The 21,337-nt window shown below is 41.4% G+C and overlaps 1 protein-coding gene across 1 annotated transcript in view; it reads left to right on the forward strand.

Moving 5' to 3' along the window:
- atrx (ATRX chromatin remodeler) overlaps nt 1–21,337 on the forward strand; it is a 33,858-nt gene that overhangs the window by 5,612 nt on the left and 6,909 nt on the right. Inside the window, exons 9-29 of the mRNA XM_051954443.1 lie at nt 226–295; nt 868–1,010; nt 1,097–1,264; nt 1,373–1,487; nt 1,573–1,672; nt 1,953–2,129; nt 3,942–4,083; nt 4,201–4,310; nt 5,791–5,937; nt 6,026–6,203; nt 7,007–7,144; nt 7,301–7,476; nt 7,570–7,687; nt 8,900–9,030; nt 9,286–9,384; nt 9,509–9,644; nt 10,841–10,991; nt 11,117–11,217; nt 12,035–12,143; nt 12,745–12,922; nt 13,768–13,959. Coding sequence (XP_051810403.1) covers nt 226–295; nt 868–1,010; nt 1,097–1,264; nt 1,373–1,487; nt 1,573–1,672; nt 1,953–2,129; nt 3,942–4,083; nt 4,201–4,310; nt 5,791–5,937; nt 6,026–6,203; nt 7,007–7,144; nt 7,301–7,476; nt 7,570–7,687; nt 8,900–9,030; nt 9,286–9,384; nt 9,509–9,644; nt 10,841–10,991; nt 11,117–11,217; nt 12,035–12,143; nt 12,745–12,922; nt 13,768–13,959 — 2,879 coding nt within the window. The remainder of the gene's footprint in view (nt 1–225; nt 296–867; nt 1,011–1,096; nt 1,265–1,372; nt 1,488–1,572; nt 1,673–1,952; nt 2,130–3,941; nt 4,084–4,200; nt 4,311–5,790; nt 5,938–6,025; nt 6,204–7,006; nt 7,145–7,300; nt 7,477–7,569; nt 7,688–8,899; nt 9,031–9,285; nt 9,385–9,508; nt 9,645–10,840; nt 10,992–11,116; nt 11,218–12,034; nt 12,144–12,744; nt 12,923–13,767; nt 13,960–21,337) is intronic.

Genomic DNA, 21,337 nt, shown 5'->3' on the forward strand with positions numbered 1-21,337 from the left:
TCATTTTTTTAAAGGTAAAGAATAAAAATAGGAAATTTCATAAAAAGAAAATAATGCAGTGTTATATTTGTTCTTCAATTATTTACATGTTTGTTTATTTCTTTAAAAAACAAGAATAGTTGCATTTGTATTTATGAAACCAATGAGATGCAATGTGTTTACAGATGTTGGTAGGCAGGTGTTGTTATTTTTAAATGACTGGCGTGTGTTGCCATTGTTGCACAGGAGATGAAGTGGACACTAAAATGGAAGCCAGTGGGGTTTGTGATGATGACGATGATGATCCTGAAAACAGGTATTTAGAAAATGACAAATTGTAATGATACTCCTGAATGGAGATAAAGATTCTGTAGTTTTATCTACATCCTCCAAAGTCAGCATTATAATCTGTTACCATGCTTGAATCAAGCACAGTCGGCCGCTTGCAGTCTTGTTCTTACTGAAGACTGTTATGTCTTCAGTTCAGATGCTTCATTCACTGGTTTATTCCGTAAAGCAGGATTTTTTTCCCCCGTAACACTCATCGTAATGTCAAATTATATTTCAGTAATCTGCCTTGGATTATACGAGTTGTTCATTCACAGACTGAAAAGAGCAACCACTGCTGCATTTTTGTAATATTCGAGTGCTAAATGTCGATGTAGAGAATTAGCTGCAGAAACGGACAGAAAAGATCCTTCTTTTTTTTTTTTTTAATTTATGTTTGTATGTGAATTCAAGATTTATCAATATATTTTTGATCATTTGTTCAAAATCACATTTGAAGTGATTTAAAGAATAATTTTTTAAGATTGCTTTTTCAGTTTGATACTAACGTGAAACTTTTCCATTTTGTCTGTGTCTGTTCGTTTTTTGTTTTTCCTGAAGGATTGCTAAGAAAATGCTTCTAGCCCAAATAAAATCCAACTATTCTTCGGGGGCAGAGAGCTCCTCTGACAATGATGGAGCAGATAAGGAAGAGAAGTCTTCAAAGACAGTTAAAAAAGAAAATGAAGAAGAGGAACAGCAAGGTAATATTTTTTTTTAAAAAAACATAAGCAATAGTTTTCAAGTAAGACTCAGCATTGTCTAAAGCTGTTTGTTTGTTCTCCTAAAGATGATGAGGATACAGATGACTCTGCTTCTGATGTTGAAGTAAAGAAGAGTGGCAGACGCCACGCGTTGCTTCGTCACAAACTCTCACTGAGTGAGGGTGAATCAGGAGAGGAGAAACCTGCCGGTAAAGACAAGAATAAGAAAGGGGGCAAGAAGTCAGGACGGAAAAGTAAGTTTTAGAATTATTTATTTGATCTGTGTGTCATGTCAAGCAGTCTAAAATAGTCTCAATTCTGAAGCTGTTAAATGACTTTTTTTCTTTCTTTATTTGCATCAGTGGACAGTGATGACTCTGCAGACTCAGATTTCGAAAAGTCAGAGTCCAGTGCAGAGTCAGAGATGAGTGAGGAGGTTAGTGAATCAGAAAATGATGGGAAGCGTCGAAAGACCAGGTAGGAAGCGAGATTTATTTCACTGTCAATGGATATAATAATCCTGTGGTGCTCTTGCTTTGATATATTCTGCTTGTATCTTTAGATCCTCAAAGAAGAAAGATGACGAGAAACAGAGAAGTTACAATCAGAAAAAGAAGCGACGTCGGATCAAAGTTCAGGAATCCTCTTCTAGCAATGAGAAGGTGTTTTAAATGCAGTGCACTTGGTGTTCGTCTAGAACTGTCCCAAAGTTTCTTTCTACCCATGGCGGTACCTGGTAGAGAAGATGGACCCACATCAAGTTTACTAGTCAAGTCATGCATGACGCATAAAATGTTATTTGAACTTAGCCCTGGAGTGTGTTGTGAGGGTTATTGAGGGCACAAACGAATCATAGGGTTGCCCAGCTACTGATCATAGGCAGTGAATTTTTTTCCTAAGGGCTGAAGATCAGAGGGCTGAACTTAATGTTCATTTCCACAGAGTGGGGAGGAAGATGGTGAGGACCAAGATGGAGAAGGCAAAAAAGGCCGAAAAAAGATCCGCAAAATTCTGAAGGATGACAAGCTCCGGACAGAGACGAGAGATGCTTTGAAAGAAGAGGAGGACAGGAGGAAACGTATAGCTGAGAGAGAGGCACTCAGGGAGAAACTTCGAGAGGTAAAAATGAAATGTCTTCTTGTTATTGGAATTGCAAAGTGAACGGTCAAATCCTTGAGCTGTTCATTGTTGGCACCGGGGTTGAGTGTCCAATAATACTACTGCATGTCACGTAGAATGTTCAGCACATCATTCAATACTGCCATAACTGTAGTATTTTTTTTTCCAAGAAATTAGCTGGTAGAGAATCTAATGAGTAGTTGTGTAGCTTTGTGTCTTTTTCACAATATACTTAAACAAATGGAGTACCTAAGTATATGAGGCGTAACCACTGAGAGTTAGACTGCTAACTCTTCAGCCTGCTGTTGGTTGGATTTAGCAGGAGATTTCTGAAGCTATCTGATCATCCAACACACCATTCATCACATATGGTCAGTGTCACTCTGTGAGAAATTTTTATAGTGTTTCTAAACAGTACGTGAAACAGGGGCCCATGAATTGTAATCATATGGTTTCATGTTATAGTCTAATTGTCATTTACTAAATTAATTTACAGATTTTACATATGATGACTATGTTTTTGTTTGGGAAGAAAAATGATCAGAAACACTTTTTTTTGTTAATACGACTGTAACGGCAAAGTAGCTATAGTCTCAAAAATGACTGTATATCTGATTTGAGATATTAACAGCTTTCAACCAAAACTGAGCATTGTTCATGTTGAACTATATTGCTGTTTCTTATTTGGCAGTGCAGCAATAAACAGAGTAGCTGACTTGTTTTATTTGTGCTGTAAGACATTAATGGTGTCTGAACTGGACTTAATGGAAGCTGTCATCCACCGTCTTCTCTGCACAGTTGCACAGATTTAAAAAAAAAATTTTTTTTTAAATGATTTTAAAATCGTTTGAGCTTTAAGTGCACTCAAACGCCACTCCACTGGTGGTTGCCTTTTTGTATTAGACCATGACAACGATCCCAGCACAGAAACAGTATGAGGGTGGGCGGAGTTACAGGAACAAACTGAACATTGTTAGCTGCAGGGAAACAGACATGAGAGAAGTTGACTACCCAGCACCACAGTGGGCTGCACAACTGCTTGACAGGGATGATTACTACCCAGCTATCTCTGTCTCACTCCCACCCTTATTCGGTTCCCCTCTTTGATGTTTTCATTTTTTTCGTTGAGTCACCAGCTCAGTTTGTGTTACCTGATTGTCACGCCACCATTGTCTGTTTGTTTGTGCATGTGTGTGTTGCTGTCAGTTTGGCTTCATACCAGCCCCTATAAGCTGTGTGCAGTGTAAAAAGTGCAAGTTTCTGTTGATACATTTCGTAGTGAATATTAATGCTCTATGGGAAAATTCAGCAGTGTGTTTAGAATTCATGGCCAGCAGTGCACCACTGCTGAATGCATACAGGAGAAACACTGCTGTACATGACAGCTCTGGCTAAGCTCGGTAAGAATGTAAAATGACAACATAATTAGCAGCTAGATTTTACTGAAATGTTTCAGTTTTTTATATACAGAGTTAGAGCATGTCATTACTAACTTCACAATGCGCCGTCATGTGTAGGCTAGAGAGGGACGATAGAGTGCGTAAAGGATTTTAATTTTTCTTATAAAATAGCAGACCAGCTATTAGTCTAGTAAAGCTTTAATTATGTTTATAGGTGTACAAATGTAAATCTACCTGGTCAGAGATAAGAGGGCAGATATTTAGTTGTGTGTTAGAAAGATAAAATCCAGCCATTATGACATTTGTAGGATTAGTGATATGAAAAAAAAATTGTTTCCCCAATGTATGAATTTATATTTTTCTTTCATCTTGTTGTGCGACTCCCCTTTCCTTGTCTCTGTTCTGTCTTCAGGTGATTGAGGTGAAGGAGTCCTCCCAGGTGACGTGTCCCATCACCACCAAGCTGGTGCTGGATGAAGACGAAGAGACCAAGGAGCCGATTGTGCAGGTGCACAGGAACCTCGTCACAAAGCTCAAACCTCACCAAGTCGATGGTAAGGACCAAGTGAATTTAGTTTGGTAAACATGTGGCCCTGACAGTAATATTAGCCAAATTAGCCCGAGATTCTCTGGACTGCAACATCATCCTTTGTCTTGGTGTTTTTCTTCAGGGGTGCAGTTTATATGGGACTGCTGCTGTGAATCTGTGAAAAAGATCGAGAAGTCTGCTGGCTCAGGCTGCATCCTCGCCCACTGTATGGGCCTCGGAAAAACTCTGCAGGTAAGGAAGACAGAGCAACATGTTGTTGGGTTGAAATTACACTGAAGCTGTGTAATATGAAGAGAAAAAAACCTAAGCTATTTATGTTCAAAAACAATTTGGTTCTAATTTTATTTTGACATTAATGAAAAACAGCTACTGTTTTTAAGAGGCCAGTACTAGAAGTGTTGCTGAACTGTTTACATTAGAGTTACTACCCACACATGGACCGCTTTCACTTTCTGTCAGTGTTGTGCAAACTGCGCTAGTTAGCTAATGTACAGGGTTTCTGCAGGACATTAGAAAGCAGTAAGTTGATTTTGGAAAAATTAAGGCCTTAACCCTTTGCGCTTCAGTGCGTAGTAGGTGTACCGCCGGCGGTACACTTACTAATTTGCAAAGGAATTTCAAGAATGTCCGACGGCTGCAAACGCGATTATACAAACACTATACGCCGATGGAAAGCTTAGATTCTCATGAATCCCACACAGCGGGTGAGAAAGACACATTTGTTCGACAAAAACGAATATTCATCCATCCGTTCTCTATACACGGCTTCAACGCACACAGCGCGACTCACATTTCCGGGTTCATTATTACACACAGAAAAAAAGATTCCACAAAAAACGGCCATAATCCAACCTTGGACATCCAGACGACACAAGCCAGTAAACTATTTTGTCCAAAACATGTCCTGAAGTCGGTATAAAATCCACGAATCGGTCGTTTTCAAGGAAATGCACCTCGCGATGTGCGTCCAATATTCCCCGTATTTTTCGTAATTTTTTTATTTAAAAATAGAATATTAGCGATTTTTTTTTGTACTGAAAATGGCTGGAATTGACTGCAGCTTAAAGGGTTAAGATCATTAAATTTGATTCTCAGTGGCATTGAAAATTCTTTCTGCAGTTTTCTAGAAAAATATTTGACAATAATAATAAATAATTATAGACTGCACTTCGTCAGATATTTGCATCTGCGTAAACATGCCGAGGCATTGTGATAATTGTTCCGACCGGTCTGATACAATTGCCAAAAACTGCATATTTGGAAAGTGTATGGCAGGCTGGACCAGGTGGAGGAGAGCTGGGAAATGGGGAAACACTCATTCCAGCAAAAATGGCTACAAAACGTGGAATTCAGAGAATGACTACAGCCCTTGGGTGGTCAGGGGTAGATACCGGTTTCTGAAATAGTGAAATGTAGGGACAGTTTTCATATAAAAATCATGTTTTACAAAAAATACAAACCAACATGTAATTTGTTGAGTTCACGGTCATGGCATAAAAAGTTTTACAGTATAGCATTAAATAGCATCAAATTTGACTGGCTGATTTCTGCAGAAATGCTGATGTAGAATTTTTCCTAAATCTTTAGTTAGGCCCTCATGTAGAACTGTGATGTCCTTCCAGGTGGACGTTATCAGTTTGTATGAGTGGATCAGTGTCTGCAAAGCTGTGCGGTGTCAGTGTTTAACTGTAGTTTTCACATTTCCCTGTAGGTGGTGACATTCCTTCATACATTGCTGCTCTGTGAGAAACTCGACTTCACCACAGCGCTGGTTGTTTGTCCTCTGAACACTGTCCTTAACTGGCTCAACGAGTTTGAGAAGTGGCAAGAAGGAATGAAGGATGATGAGAGTTTGGAGGTAATTAGTTGCTCTTGTAACTTATCAAGCTGTTGCTGTTTGACAGCAGTGTGGTGCTCAGTATATTGACCATTCATGTGCTTATTAGGTCGTTGAGCTTGCCACAGTAAAGAGGCCCCAAGAGCGAGCGTATGCCCTCCAGCGATGGCAGGAGATGGGTGGCGTTATGATCATCGGCTACGAGATGTACCGAAACTTGACGCAGGGCAGGAACATCAAGAGCAAGAAGCTCAAAGAGACCTTTCAGAAGACCCTGGTAGATCCAGGTACAATGTTTAGTGGCTTTGGCCTGGACAGTCATATCTTTGTTGAATGTTGCCTTTAGACTCTCCAAGTTCAGATTTATACAGTTTTCTTTTTCCTGGTCAAGCAAATAAAGCACTGATTGTGCCTGGAGAAAGGATGATTGAGATAGAAGTGCTAAATTTTAAATAATTATGTACGAAATCAAAGGGTGCAATATGGCAAGTGTATATTTTTTTTTAATATTGCAAATTCGTGATTCATGCTACATTTGAGATATTTTAATTGTTTACTGTGCACTCCAGGCAGTATCAGTGGTGTTGGTTTGTTTTGATTAGAAAAAATGACAAAATGTAGGAAATTAAATTAAACGTGATTTCTCCCTTGTGTAAAGTTACATGTTTGGTATAGTTAGACAATTCTAATTGCAAAGAATCTACATACTAAGAGTTTGCATAAATTGCAGTACATGTATTCATTAATTAGTGAATCACATATTGTTATGTCACCTCACGAGGCCAGAAAATCCCAGCCAGACTACAAAACCCCTGAATGTGAACAGAGTCTCTTAACCTGCAGACTTTTATGACCATTCAGACTTGATCTGTTTTCATTACAGATATAAAATCACGGTCTAAATGATCCATCTTGAGGATTCATGATAGTACACGTCTAGTTTAACATAGATTTACTCTTGACAGTTAGTTTTTTTTAAAAAAGACTCACATCTGCTCAGGCTTGCTGTCATTACCATCTTTAGTGTGCATTCCGTTTCCGAACTGAAATTTGGCCAAACTGAAATTTTCCTCGTGTTCATTTCCACTAGGTCCAGATTTGGTGATCTGTGATGAAGGTCATATCCTGAAGAATGAGGCTTCGGCTGTGTCCAAAGCAATGAATTCTATCAGGACTAGGAGGAGAGTTGTGCTGACTGGAACACCGCTGCAAAATAACCTTATTGAATGTAAGACTTCCTAGTTCCTCTGTGTAGTCTTGATGTGAAAAGGATCGCTAATTGTCTTCTGTTAAAGATAGCCAGGTGTCACATAGATGATGTAGGATTAAGAGTTCATGTGGCGCTCAAAATTAAAACTACTGCTCCTTGCTTCCTTCTTACCAGACCACTGCATGGTGAACTTCATCAAGGAAAACCTGCTTGGGTCAGTTAAGGAGTTCAGGAACCGCTTTATCAATCCCATCCAGAACGGTCAGTGTGCCGACTCCACACTGCACGATGTCCGGATCATGAAGAAGAGGGCTCACATTCTCTATGAGATGCTGGCTGGCTGTGTGCAGGTAAATACAGTATATGTCTAAAACCATTGCACAGCTTGTCTTTGAACTACGTTTTGCCCTCTTTAAATAATTCTTTATTTCTGCTTCCCACAGAGAAAAGACTACACAGCACTCACCAAGTTCCTGCCTCCCAAACACGAGTATGTTTTGTCAGTCAGAGTGACTCCACTCCAGTGTAAACTTTATAGATACTACCTGGAGCACTTCACAGGTGAGAGCTGTGGCCTGATGAAGCTTTTAATTGCATTGGAGTGCAGGGTCATGAGAACAGCACGGCTGTTTGCTTGCTTGGTTGAAACTATTCTGATCTTTTGGGTGTTGGGAGCAGCAGGGCATGTAGAGGCTGCTAGCAGGGCATTTCTAGTGTCAAGTCTGGTTGCTCAGACACAGATTTAGCCTAGGGTTTAGACTAAAACAAAATTTAATTGAGAATTCCACTGGAAGACATGTGTAGTCTAGAACTAGGCTAAATCCTACTGCAGGAGTCCTGTTTCTCTTAAAAGTGCTCTCTTTACTGGATGTCATTTTCTCAGACAAGGTTTTTAGATAAATGCAAGGCGTCTCTGGTCTCTTACTTTTTGGTGGTGCATTGTTAAGTCGTTTAGTGGACTTTCCTCTCAGAATGTGGCCTAGGACGTGTGTGTGTATGTGAGAGTGGCAGCTGGCACTGTGCCGCAGGCAGGGTTTAAGCCCAGTTTCCCACGTCTCCCTAATGAAGAGCTCTGGGAGAGAGGGAACAGAGGGTGTGGGGTAAAAGGGGGGAGGAGTATGTGGGGGCATAAAGGAAAGGGAAAGAAATTTAGAGGGAGTAGGGGCCAGAGGTTTTACACCAAAACCAAAAACAAAGAACAGGAGAGCTGGTATGTAAGAACAGCAGTGGTGGGGGGGGATTGGTGGTATGTGCTGTGGCTCATTAGCCTGGGTTGTCCACAGTGCTGATGTTGTGACTGTGGCTCTGGACCTCCACAGCGGTGTCTGCAGGGTGGGAACGGCCATGCAGGTTCACTCTGTTTGCTGCTGCTCATGTAAAACTTGTGACCTCCTGGGGTCAGTGCAGGCTAACATGCAGAATGAGTGCATTGGCATTTTAGCGACTGCGGCTCACTTTGGGAAGCAGCTGATTGAACAGATTAGGATGCCAAGATCAGGCTTTAATTAGAAGGCATGGTAGCATTTCTTTGTTTCCACATTGCTTTCAGAAGAATGTCTGGGAGTTGCTTCTTGGTTAAATTGTTTTGTGTAAATAACATGTCTTTATTTTAAATTGACCATTGTCAGGTGCCTGTAGGCAGACATCAAGGGCAAAGTTTTGTTACTGTGTGTCTAATCATCTGTATGTACGAAGAGATTGAGAGCATGCTGTCAGGTACGCAAAGCAAACACACATCCATCTTCCACCTCATACTCTTTCCCTTGCGTGCAGGTGTGGGGAATGCTTTGGAGGGGGGCCGGGGCAGAGCGGGGACCAAACTCTTCCAGGATTTCCAGATGCTCAGCAGAATCTGGACCCATCCCTGGTGCCTTCAGCTGGACTACATCAGTAAAGAAAACAGGGTAGGGCTGGGGAAGACGAGACTAAACCACACTAAACACTACCTCAAAAACTGGGAATACATTAGCACAAATCACACTCACTGTGGGAAAACAAAAGAAACCTGCTGCTAACAGGTCATGCACCGGGGGAGAACAACACACATATTGCCACTGCAGCAGAATTTTTCCCCTTATGCATCATTTCTGCTGCCTGTGATCCAGCTCTGTGTTTGGTTGGCCTATATCACTGATCCTCACACAAGCGCACTGTTGCAGGGTTTCTTCGACGAGGACAGTATGGACGAATTCATCGCTTCAGAAACGGACGAATCTTCCATGAGTTTGACCTCTGAGGACGAGAAGGCAAAAAGTAAAGTCAGATTCACCTCTTTTATGTCCACGTTTATATAGATATGACCTCATTTAACTGTCCTCTCTTTCATCTGTTACACTCGCTGACCCCGTCTATTCTGCCGTTCTTCCCTCCAATAGGAAAAAGAAACAAGGAAAAGGAAAAAAGAAGGGATCTGATGACTCTGACAGTGATGATTTGGAAGTCATCAAAGAGTGGAACAGCAGCTCTCGCGGCAGGAATGGAGAGGGTCGAAACAGACCAGAGGTTGTTGTTGAAGAACGTAAGTTTGTTATGCGTGCATTGATTCTGAATGTGTGCTCTTTTAGAAACTTTCATTCAAGTTTTTGTTACTGGATCACAAAACTGACTGTGGCAGAAGTTGGGCAAAAGTTGCACATTAAAGGATTAGTTTTAGATGGTAATAGTAAGAAGCCATGCAGAATTGTTGAAATTTTGGACTGACTTTGTGTTTAGTTTTTGTCATTCCGATTGGTTGAAGATAATTTCATCAGTGGTAAAGCTGGTTTTCAGCTGGATGCATTCACCACACCCCTGACACAAGCAAATCCCTTTTGCTGGCCAAATAAAAAAACGAAAACAAGAAAAGCCCTTAGAGAGTGCAGTACTATGCAAAAACTGCTCAGTGTTTGTATCATTTTCAACAGTTGAAGTCTTTGATAAAAACTTATTTTGCCCTTAGCACAGGCATGTGTTGTGCATGTGTACGCTATGTACAGATACTGTATTGTGTGACCTAAATATGTAGCAGGCGGTGGGAGTTGATGGGACTCGGAAACACCTCCACAGTTTAATCAATTGTTATTTGTATCATTTCCGACGGATAAGTCTCGACTGATTTGTAGTAGAATCGCAATCATGTGATCATCAGCAGGCAGCTGATGTAGCGTTCACTTGTTGTCACAGTTACAGTGACATCATGCCGCTATCTCTCAATGATACATAAATCTTCCACAATTCCTTCATCGCATCACTGCCAAAATCTAGTGAGGTGGTCCTTGTCATTTCTGACCTTCCCTGAAAATTTCATCCGAATTTGTTTCTGAGTGATGTTGTACAGACAGATTCACAGAAGGACAAACGTACACAGATTGCCACATAACTCCACCGCCTTCCTTGGCGGAGTGAAAAGTTGAGCTGCCTTTGCCTTCCTTTATGCTCTGTTTTATAGATGTTGTATCTTAACGTCTGTAATGTTCAGTAAAAAAAAAAAGCTGTTTGAATAACAAAATGTATAAAGGTTAGGAAGCATTATGAGCTTCCAATATTGAGCAGATGAGAAACAAAATAAAACAGAAACATCTTGGATCATTCTCTCACACACTGTAGCTGTCATAGCAGACAGACGTAATGGTGAAGCTCAGCTTTGGAGGCTCAGTGTGTTTGTTACAGACTTGTTGTTGTGAGACTGTTTTGACTTCATGGAGACTAATCTGTAACTTTGTGCATCAACAGCAGCTCGACCCTCTGGCTCTGCACCAGGGAGTCCCACTCCAGACTGGCACAAGGAGTTTGTTACTGAAGCCGATGCTGAGATTGTGGAGCACTCTGGGAAAATTTCACTTCTCTTTGAGATCCTGCGTATGGCAGAGGAAGTGGATGACAAAGTGTAAGTACATCTGCAATATGTGCAAGTAAAACCATTGATGGTTATCTGTTGATTTGGAGTGTTGTTGGGAATTGTTTTGGTTAATCTCAGATGTGAGATTAGTGTATTGTTTGCTTTGTCCTCAGGTTGGTGTTCAGTCAGTCTCTCATCTCCCTGGACCTGATTGAGGATTTCCTCGAGCTTTCCTGCAGAGCCAAAGATGAAGACAAAGTGTCTCCATACAAAGGTATCTTTTTGGTACACAGACATGCTCACTACGCTGCACTTATGTGCCAGTTAACCTTCAGTTACTGACCCTATGCTTGGTCATAACCAGCTTCCTTCTTAATGTTATGATTTCAAACTCTTGCCTTTATTTCATGGTGTGCTGGAGTTACCAAGGGATGTTTATTAATATAGGCCAGCTACAGAGATTGAGGAATCTCATTGTTGTACATAAAAAGGTTCATTTTTGTTGTTTTTGCTATGTACTTTTCAACCTGACCAAACTTGGTGTGAGATGTTTAAAAAAAAAAGTTGACTTTGGAAATGTTTGGAGTGTTTTCATGCAGATGCAGAGGTTAGTCTCGGCCCACATGCAACATGTATTTTTGTACAAGCTGGTGTGCCTATTACCCTTAAACACACACAGACACACATGCACATTGCCGCTGGTGTAAGGTCATGTTCCTAATTAAACTTCAGCAGCTGTTTTTGCTTTCATTTTGAAAATGATTAGACCTTGACTTTTTATTCCGCAAAAAATGTTTGCTCAAGGGTTTGTAATTTGTAATGAAAAGATCACAGTGCCGTAATTGGAAACATACTGAAATGTTGGTTATGAAGGCTGGTGAGGGGGGGCTGGCCATCTTGAAGGCTAAACACGGCTGGCCCCTAACCAACACAGCCATCTATCTGCTGTCTGCTAATACCCAAACTAAGTCCTCCTGACAAGGAAAAAGCCTAGTTGATGGTGACATGTGTGCTTTTGAAGATCTTTGTGGAGTGTAGATGTTGAAAAAGAATAGCGAAGCAGATATTTAAACTGTGATGTGTTTGTGAAGGTGAGGGCAAGTGGTTCAGGAACATTGACTACTATCGCCTGGACGGCTCCACCAATGCCACCACCAGGAAGAAGTGGGCTGAGGAGTTTAATGATACCAGTAACACAAGGTGATGTACCTACGCTGTCTCAAGAAGTACAAAACTGCAGGTGCTTTTCCACTGCAGGAGCTCCGGGCATGTGCAAGGTGGGGCAAACATTTACCAAAACCACCCCCTACTTGGCCTGTCTGATTCCAGGAAGGTGATTTATTTTTATTTTATTTTATTTTTTTACAGTTTTGACCATGATGTCAATTCACAGCTCACCAAAACAGCAATGACAGTGGATTGAACTCAGTAGTGGAGCTTGTTCGAGGCCTACACATTGTACCTATAGAATTCAACTTGTGTCCACTAACAAGTTTTTTTTTGTATACTAGTGCTTGTTCCACGTATAACCAATCAATATTGAGCCCCATTCCACAGTAGCCAGGAACGGGTACTATTTTATCACCTCAAAATCATCCTAGAAGAAATTCTACAGAACACAAACATGCAAGCTGACCTAAAACATCCTGGGAGTTCCTGTAGTGGAAAACAAGCCGAGATCAAATTTTCTAAATATCTTGAAATCTAATTCCTCTAATACTACACCAAACACAACAAAAGTATTGCTGGACATAAATAATCTGAAATGCATAGTACTTAATGATGTCATTTTCTTACACAGAGGTCGTTTGTTTCTGATTTCGACACGAGCTGGTTCACTTGGCATCAACTTGGTGGCAGCCAACAGGGTCATCATCTTCGATGCCTCCTGGAACCCCTCCTACGACATCCAGAGTATCTTCAGGGTCTATCGCTTTGGCCAGGTTAAGACCGTCTATGTCTACAGGTTCCTTGCCCAGGTGAGCTTCTTTTTTTTTAAATATTCACATATAAAGTGCCCTCCATAATTATTGGCACCCCTGGTTAAGATGTGTTCTTTAGCTTCTAATAAATTCAGTTTTTGTTTCTAAATAATATACGACCACAAAGGGAGGAAAAAAGAGGAAAATCTAACCTTTAATTCAAGTGCATTTATTCAGTGGGGAAAAAAATCACACATTAAGAAATAATTCTTTTACATCAACTCATGTGTGCCACAATTAGCACCACTGACTAACTTTGTACAACCCCCTTTCGCCAACAAAACAGCACCTAATCTTCTGCTATAATACATTTTTCAACAATTTTCAGTGTGAGAGCATGCTTCTGCAATAAAAATTGAAATTATTTTAGGGCTTTCAACACATCTTAACCAGGCTGCCAATATTTATGGAGGGCGCTGTATGTTCTAAAGATGTAAAATTCGAACCATTGCAATCTAAAAGCAGTGCAGGGCAAAACAGGTGACATAAATCGTGGCATACCTACTGAAAACCCTCACTAAAGTGAGTAAGTGTTTTGACAGACAGAGTTTTAAAAATTGGTACCTTGTCAGTATTTCCGTACAACTCAATGGATGGTTTGACAAACAGCAGTGTTTTAGTGGGATCATTTTGTGTTTCTTTTTTGTCAAATGTAGCAAAATTTCTATGTTGTACTCGAGCTGAATCGTCTACTGTCACATCTGCCCTGAATCTGATCTGCCTCAGTGAGCGTTTCCTGCATTACTAATGCATGACCGGCACTGTTCACTCCTGGGACACATGATGTTTAAGTAAACCTCTGCATGTTCTTTCTGTCATCTTATTTCATACTCCTCTTTCAGGGTACAATGGAGGAGAAGATTTATGAGCGGCAGGTTACCAAACAATCTCTTTCATTCCGAGTCGTGGACCAGCAGCAGATTGAGAGGCATTTTACTATGAATGAGCTGGCTGAACTCTACACATTTGAGCCGGACTTGCTGGATGATCCTTCAGGGAAGAAGAGCAAGAAAGCCACACCCATGCTCCCAAAGGTAAACATGTTTATACTGTCTGTATCTATTCAGAATGCAAAGTATGCTTCCATGCTGAGCCACGCATCTTTTTAGAAATTATATTTTGGATAAATCAGACATGTAATTGGGCTTTGACTGAGCTTTCATGGTTTTCTTTAGACTGATCCCTGAAGGAAATGCAGAAAAGCAGGCTGAAACCTATTAACAGTAGTAAAATGGTCTTTTTTTCTTTCAACAAACATGGCACAGAGTGCCATTTTAAATGCCAAGCTTGTTTTTCCAAACTTGTAGCCAGTAGTATGTTTTTCGTTTTGAAGTTTAGCACTTCAGTGATAAACTGTTATTTAGACACAGTGCCAGCTTGTATCGTGTTTGCCCTTTGTGGGATCTTTCTATTTCTTCTTGTTTCCTTTCATAATCCTGCACTCGCCCTCTTCTCTTTTTAATGCAGGTGCTGTGTCACTATTTGGGAACCCTGGGGTTTAATAAGAACACACAGCCCTTACATAGGCCATCCAACCCAGCACAGCTGCACAGATCTGTCTGTTTACTGCTATTTACTAAATAGTCTTCTCATTGCAACACTGCTGCTGCCCTCCTATAAACCTGCGCTCCACTTTTCTTTTTTCATTCATCCCTTGATTTCTTTTACTTCTCTGTTGATCTTTGAATTACTCCCTTCCTCCCCCACTCCGTTGCTTTTTGCAGTTTCTGGGTTTATTCAGGTCCTTTTCTCAAGTGGTTTTACCTCTTTGTTTTGGTTGACCTGGGTTACTCTGCAGAGATCCGTAAACAGAATGGGTAAAAGAAACACTGTATATCCAGCCCACTTACTCTTTCATTGGACAGTCAAGAGCCCTGTCAGTGCACCTTTATGGAAAATAAGTTGCCTTTTTTTTAATTAAAGCAATCTCAAAACAGTTATTGGTATTGTCTTAATGAGCATCAACAGGTAGAGCACCGTGTGAGTGTCAGTGGACAGCTGCTATCATTGCTCTCACCTTCCATATTCCTCTAAATCAGGAGTAGCCTACTTGGACCATAGTGGAGCACAGTTGGAGATTTGAAGGGGAAAGATGTGTTCATTGAGCTGCGGCGTGTTGGATGTGTATGATCTTTAATGAGCGCAGTGACATTTATGTGACACAGTATTAAAGACGGAGAGGCTGACAAGCTCTTTAACAAGCCGACCTGTTTTGGCCAGGGGGTTAACTATGATGTGGCAGCAGGACTGCAGTATTATGGAAGGAATTTGCCGTCTGGAATGATGTGAAGATGAGTCAGACACCCTCCGTCACTTTCAGCCAACGCTTTGCACAGAAGGTAGAAGGTTCGAGCCACAAAAGACAGACTTTTGTACTTTTCTTTTCAAGTCTTTATACACGAAAGCAGAGCTGTGTGCTGCAATTGTTGTATTGCGATACAGTAAGCACAGCAATATTTTTTAGGACGATTGGCAGCATGAATGAAACAGAACCATTTACATTAAATCGAAGTAAACCGATTGGATGCATGGAAATATGAACAGTGGGATCTGCATTTACATTTATCACAGTTCCAGTAGCCTCCAGCATAGAACTACTTTTGTTTGTTGCGCAATTTTCTGCAATCAGTAATGTTGTGGAAAATCATACACTATCACAAAACCTGATATTACAATACTAATGTGCATCAGTGCTTTCTTCCTTCTGGGCAGAGCTGTTATCGTAGCCAGAGAGGGCACATTACTTTAAAACTCAGACTGAAAATTGTGCTCAAGAAGCCTGATTTTTGTCTCATCTGTAGCTTGTGGAAAGCCTTATTATAGGGAACAACAGATTTTCCCTTTCTTTGCTGTCATGCTGACCTAACTCCTTTTTAGCCCCCCTTTATGTTCTCTCCCTGTTTATATCACACAATGGTTATTTCAGTACTGCCCTCATCTCCTCCTTATCTTTACTCATGTTCCCACTCTCTCCCCCATCCGACGTTACACCACGTCGTCTTTGCCCCATGATCAACGCGACCATCTGTTGCCATGACTCGCCACTCTGCCTCCAAATGTTCAAAGCGAACTCAGTAAAGTTGTTTTTCTTTTTTCCCTCTGGCCTCCCCTGCATGATGAAGGGTCATTATTTAAACCCCTCTCTTAAGGATGTCTCTCTGCTCTTCAGAAAAACTAATTGGAGACAAAGGAAGCAGGCGCACTTCCCGCTAATGACAAAGAAGGCCCTTGCAGCCCAGACAGGAGCGTTTGACTCCGCACCCACCCACCCTGAGACGCTCTTACCAGCTTCCTGTTCATCACACTCTCCCATCCAACATGCTACAACTTGTGGAGTTAGAAGTTACTGTGGTAGTCTTTGGACAATTTTTATACAACTCTACAGCGTTGTCTGCAAATGTAGCGGCACTGGGTACCGTCGGTCAAGCTGGCATGCTGGAGGCGTGCCTCAATGTACCGGCTCTCAGCAGGTGATGGCTGCAGTGGTCGTTAGGCTGACGGCGCTTCAACTGCTGTATAGATAGAAGCAGACTGGAGCAATAAACCACGCCATGCTTGTCTCATTATGTGTAGGAAGTCACTCTGACCTTAAAGGAAAATCCTTACTTGAAAATACTCAGTGGAATACAGGAGTTATTTTATGCTGGAAGTGTTTTAAATATATTTTCATGTGTGTGAAACCACCTTCAGATAATTCTGTCTGTTTCTACTGAGATAAATGGTTTCTTATGGTTCCCAAAATGCTTTTTGCCAGCTTTCAGAAAACATGCCTGAGCTTGTTGTTTTGCAGGTGAAGGGAGCACTAATGATAGTAACGCCAAGAAACGAGTTATTCCAAGTGAGGAAAAAGCAAAGAGGCATCCTTGACCCTCACTGGTGGCAGGTTCTGGTTTGAGGCTATCTATGAATGCACATGTATCTGCCTCTTGTCTGATGAATCTTTCTCTGTAGTTGATGATTTTAGAGAGAGGCCTTTACTGTTTGTTGCTTAGTGACAGGCATGTTTTTCGTTTGATGTTACATTGGCTTCGAACATCCAGGGCCGCATCGCAAAATGGACATGTGTGTATTCTCAGTGCGCTTGAAAAGAGCTGGTTTTCCCCTTTTATTTGACCACAATGGAAGGAAGAATTGTTGATAGTTAGTAGTAGGAAATGTGATGACAAAGGTGCACATTTTTAGTCAGCCTGGTCTCATAGTCCTTCATAGCATTACACTTGGTTGTACAGATAAACTCACAGATAGATGTGTAAAAAGAGACAAGTTCAAAACCTGCAGGAGAGTCTCACATGGACACCCTCCATTCTCAACTCTTCAACTCTAGTCTGACTATTCCACTGATGTAGCAAAACAGCTGGACAGTTAAGCTAATTAATGAATTTTAAATGAGCAACACTGTCTTCACTTGTGCACTTTGCAGCCTAAACAAACATGGTGCAAAGTCTGCCTGTCGCCTCTGGTTCAAGAATCTGATTCCCATCTTTTTCTGGATTTTTATAATAATATTCTAACTAGATAGTTGGATAATTAGGTTGTTTAATTTTCCAGCAATAAATTTCACAAACTAGTTGTAATTTACCATGACGACACTGCTTGACTCTGCACGAATGTCGGCTCAGCTGTGATGTGCGCTCTGCTACATGTTGCTGCAGACAAACCGTACAAAAATACATACCCATGACAGTATGCACCCCCGTACTGATCGACGTGTCTGTGATAAGCCAATATTGGCAAGGGAGCTCAAATTGTGTGACTTTGTTTTTTCCTCCCAGTACACTTGTGCCATCACTCTCTCATTGACTCCTTTTGGATCCCTCCTGACCTCCCCCATCTCCGGCTCACTCTTGTAGAAATAGACCCCCCTACTGCTGCTAGCTGAGGCTTGTTTTTATAGGAATGCGGTATGTTTATTGTCTTTTTTTAGCCCTTTGTGACATGCATGATTTTGTTTCTTTGTTAATTGACTGACAGCTAGATAAACCCTTTGACTTGTATGCTGGCCCCGGAGGGTGTAAAGACAACGTGGTTCTGAGGGCAGGGGTGGCCTCCTGATGTCGGCAGGCACAGCGCCCATAGTTAAGTGCATTTCTGCAGAGAAACTGTTTAGAGCAGGCCGGTAGAGTTATGTGTATCATTGGTGTGCAGCGGGGCCAGAGAGAGTTTTGACTGGCTATGTTTAGGTATTACAAATATCTCAGACGCTTGCATTCCTGCTGTCGGGATCCTGTCTTGGCCCCCTTGGTTGCTATGGTTAATGCACCTGTGCGTCAAAAGCAGTTTCTGGCAGACACAGCCATTTGAAGACATTCAAATGCTCAAAAGAATTTCTGTCACTTTACCATTTCAGCCATTTTCAGTGATTGCTTTACTCTTAACTTTCTCTCTCTTTTTGTTTTAGTTCATTCCGTTCTCTTTTTTTGTGTGTGCGCTGGACTAAAATCAACTGTCTGTTTTCCTTTCCTGTCCTTCTCCCCAACTGTCATCTCTCCTGCACAGTTCATGCCTCTTGCGTGATGTTTTTCTCAGTTAAGTGGAGGTTTACTGACAGAAATAAAATATTGCTGAGACTGTAGAAGCATGGTTAACACATTGTCAACACATTATTGGCCGTTTAGGCTGCAGGAAATTGGGTTAACATGGTTGAGAATGTTCTCGGTTTGTGAAAGTATCTGATAACGTGAGCAAAAATCCTGCGTATTAATGCCGGCGAGAGTTTAACTGCATCATACCTTTTACAGTTAAGCGCCACCTAAAATCTATTGGTAAAGTACATATAGGCGCTTGTGCCAAGTAGTAAAACCTCCATGAGGCCCACTTATGTGGACTCCCAAGTTTTCATCTCTGTGATGTGAGAGCTGCCGTGTTTGAAAACTGCTTTACATCATTGGTGGACTGCTGGTAAGATAGCAGTTTCCATAATATACACATGTACTAGAACTTTGCTTAAAGGGGGCATAAATCGTTCTCTCAGTGGAAAGAACGGGAAGGTTTTCATACAGTGGTAAATGCAATGGATGCTGGATGCCCTGCTTGATAAGCATATCAATTCCTACACACAAACTTGCAGACTTTCTTTGCTTTCTTTAACAGTCAGCTGAAGTAAACACTTCCAGTTCAGAACTTGCTTTATATTGATGTCGCATTTAAAGACCCCATGTTAAGAAAAGGCATTTTCTGCACAAAAGTGTTGTTTAGAACCAAAACGACCAAAATTGTTCTGTCTAAACTGAAAAAAAAAAATCCTGAGATTGTCTGGATTTAAGGCTTACTGCCTCCATTATTGCATCTGAACACACACTGATGCCAAATGTCACTTTTTACAAATGTTCACTGTGCTCCACGTATTTTTCCTCATAGGGAACAAACATCCAGGTTTTGTTTAATGATTTATCCGATCTGAGCACCTGCCCACCCAGCATTTTTTTTTTTTCGTTTTCTCTTTCCGCCTGCAGTAAAGTGATAGGCTTCCCCATGCAGCTCCATAAGGATGACAATAGCGTAGGTCAGGTTACCTACAATCATTAGTGCTGCCTCAGGACACACAGAGCGCACCAGGAACGGGAGATGGACCGGACCACCCCTGAGCCATTGCTGGTGGGGATTACTTGGGTATCCCAGAATGCACTGTGTTCCATTGGGAATGTCTGTGCTGTCATTTGACCTGCAGCTCCACTGACCCGTTACCCGGTCGACAGTCAGAAATGCTCCTCTTTCATGCATTTGAATAAAAACACCACTCGCTGTCTACATGCTCAACAGATTGCAGCGGTGTTCCCGAAATGGTTTAAACTTTAGTAGCAGAATAAAGAAAATAATTCTTATCTTTCTTTAGCAAAGTGATTTCAGTGTGGGACAGTGTCTGTTTGTACCTGCTGCTGTTGTGGGCTTTGTGCTTGTTGCCTCTAGTTGTCAGTGTCTTGACAACAATCCTGTTCGATCTGTTTAAACTTAGAGATTTTTTTTTATGAGGACTGTGACAACAGGCCCAGAATAACCCCTGAGTGTCCACTGGAACCAGCTTTACTGTTACCGCCGAGTCACATTTTGTTTCCAAACCCGTCAAATGTCGCAGCCTTAACACACACATGTTGCATCTACATTAACACCAATGTGAGTGTCTGTGGTGGCTTTGACTGTGACCTTTGTTTGACCCTGTGCTCACCTATTTGAGCAGAACGAACCACGATGGGTTTCTTTTATCCACGTCAGGCCCACAGGCTCTTGTGTTCTTTCCTGTCCTAATTAGAGAGTAAAGCAGCGGTTGAATCGCTGGCTGTGCCGCTGCTCCGAAATGTCTGGTAGTTCAGGGGTGGCCTGGTTTGTCCTGATTGAGTGTGATGGCTGGGAAACATAAACACATGTCAATGAAGAGCACAATTGGGTCCAGTGTCTAAGTGTTGGAGGCTGTGTTGTGTGCGGGTGAGAAGCTCGCAGTCCGATTGTACGTCTTTTCCGCCACCTTTTCTGTCACTCTCTGCAGTTGTGGAGGCCTAAAACAGACGTCTAGTATAGTTTTTTTTGCAGGTCATTTCTCCCCCTTTGATGGATCTAGTTTCACTCAGTCTGGTCTGATGTTTATTTTCAGTTTATCCAGTACAGGTTTGCAATCACTGCTTAATTTCATAGTTTGATGTTCCAGTTTTGCTTTTTCTTCCCGCTCCCTAATGCCAGCGACATCTATGATTAATTTTGTTTGCACCTTCACACCCGTTGTCAGTGTTCAAAGGGAGACAGAGAATTGCAGAGGAGAGCAGAGCCCCTCTGTGAATTGGCCCACGTGGAGGTTAATGATGCAACTTCTGTATGACGTTGTTCCCAGATTGCAAAGTTCCAGTTTAATGTAAAGCTAAGTCGAGACAAAGAAAAGCAAACGTGCTGCAGAGAGTAATTCAAACCATGTTTGTGTGAGCGCAGCCTCGTCCAACTCTCCTAATTTTTCTCAGGTAGTGTTTTCAATAACAATGTAGCCATGGAAATGAAAGTCCCAAAAAAAAGGCTCAAATTATTTATGTATTTATTTTGTTGTTGGAACTGACTGTCTACATTGTTTTTGTGAGAGATGTGGCTGGGATTGTGTGTGTGCAGACCTTGCTGACCTATTTGTATTGTTTCATGTTTGAAACACATGCTAAGCGGCTCTGTGGTTTCCCAATATATTTTCCAAATGGCAAGCAACAGACCAAAGAACGATCTTGTCGCTTTAATGCAAGTAAATAAACTGTGTTGTCAGGGACATAAGAGATAACTTAGGGGCATCTTGGTGGCTTAGTGGTTCTGTCATCTCTCTGCTGGTGCCTGCTGAGTAAAGACAAAAGAGCCCAAAAAGCTATAAAAAAGATGATTTTATGAAAGGATTTCTGTCCACCCAGGTATTTGGCAAAATTAGTTTTCAATGTAATAAATTCGTGACAG

The sequence above is a fragment of the Acanthochromis polyacanthus genome, chromosome 10 (genome assembly GCF_021347895.1).
Source record: "Acanthochromis polyacanthus isolate Apoly-LR-REF ecotype Palm Island chromosome 10, KAUST_Apoly_ChrSc, whole genome shotgun sequence".
Classification (NCBI taxonomy): Eukaryota; Metazoa; Chordata; class Actinopteri; family Pomacentridae; genus Acanthochromis; species Acanthochromis polyacanthus.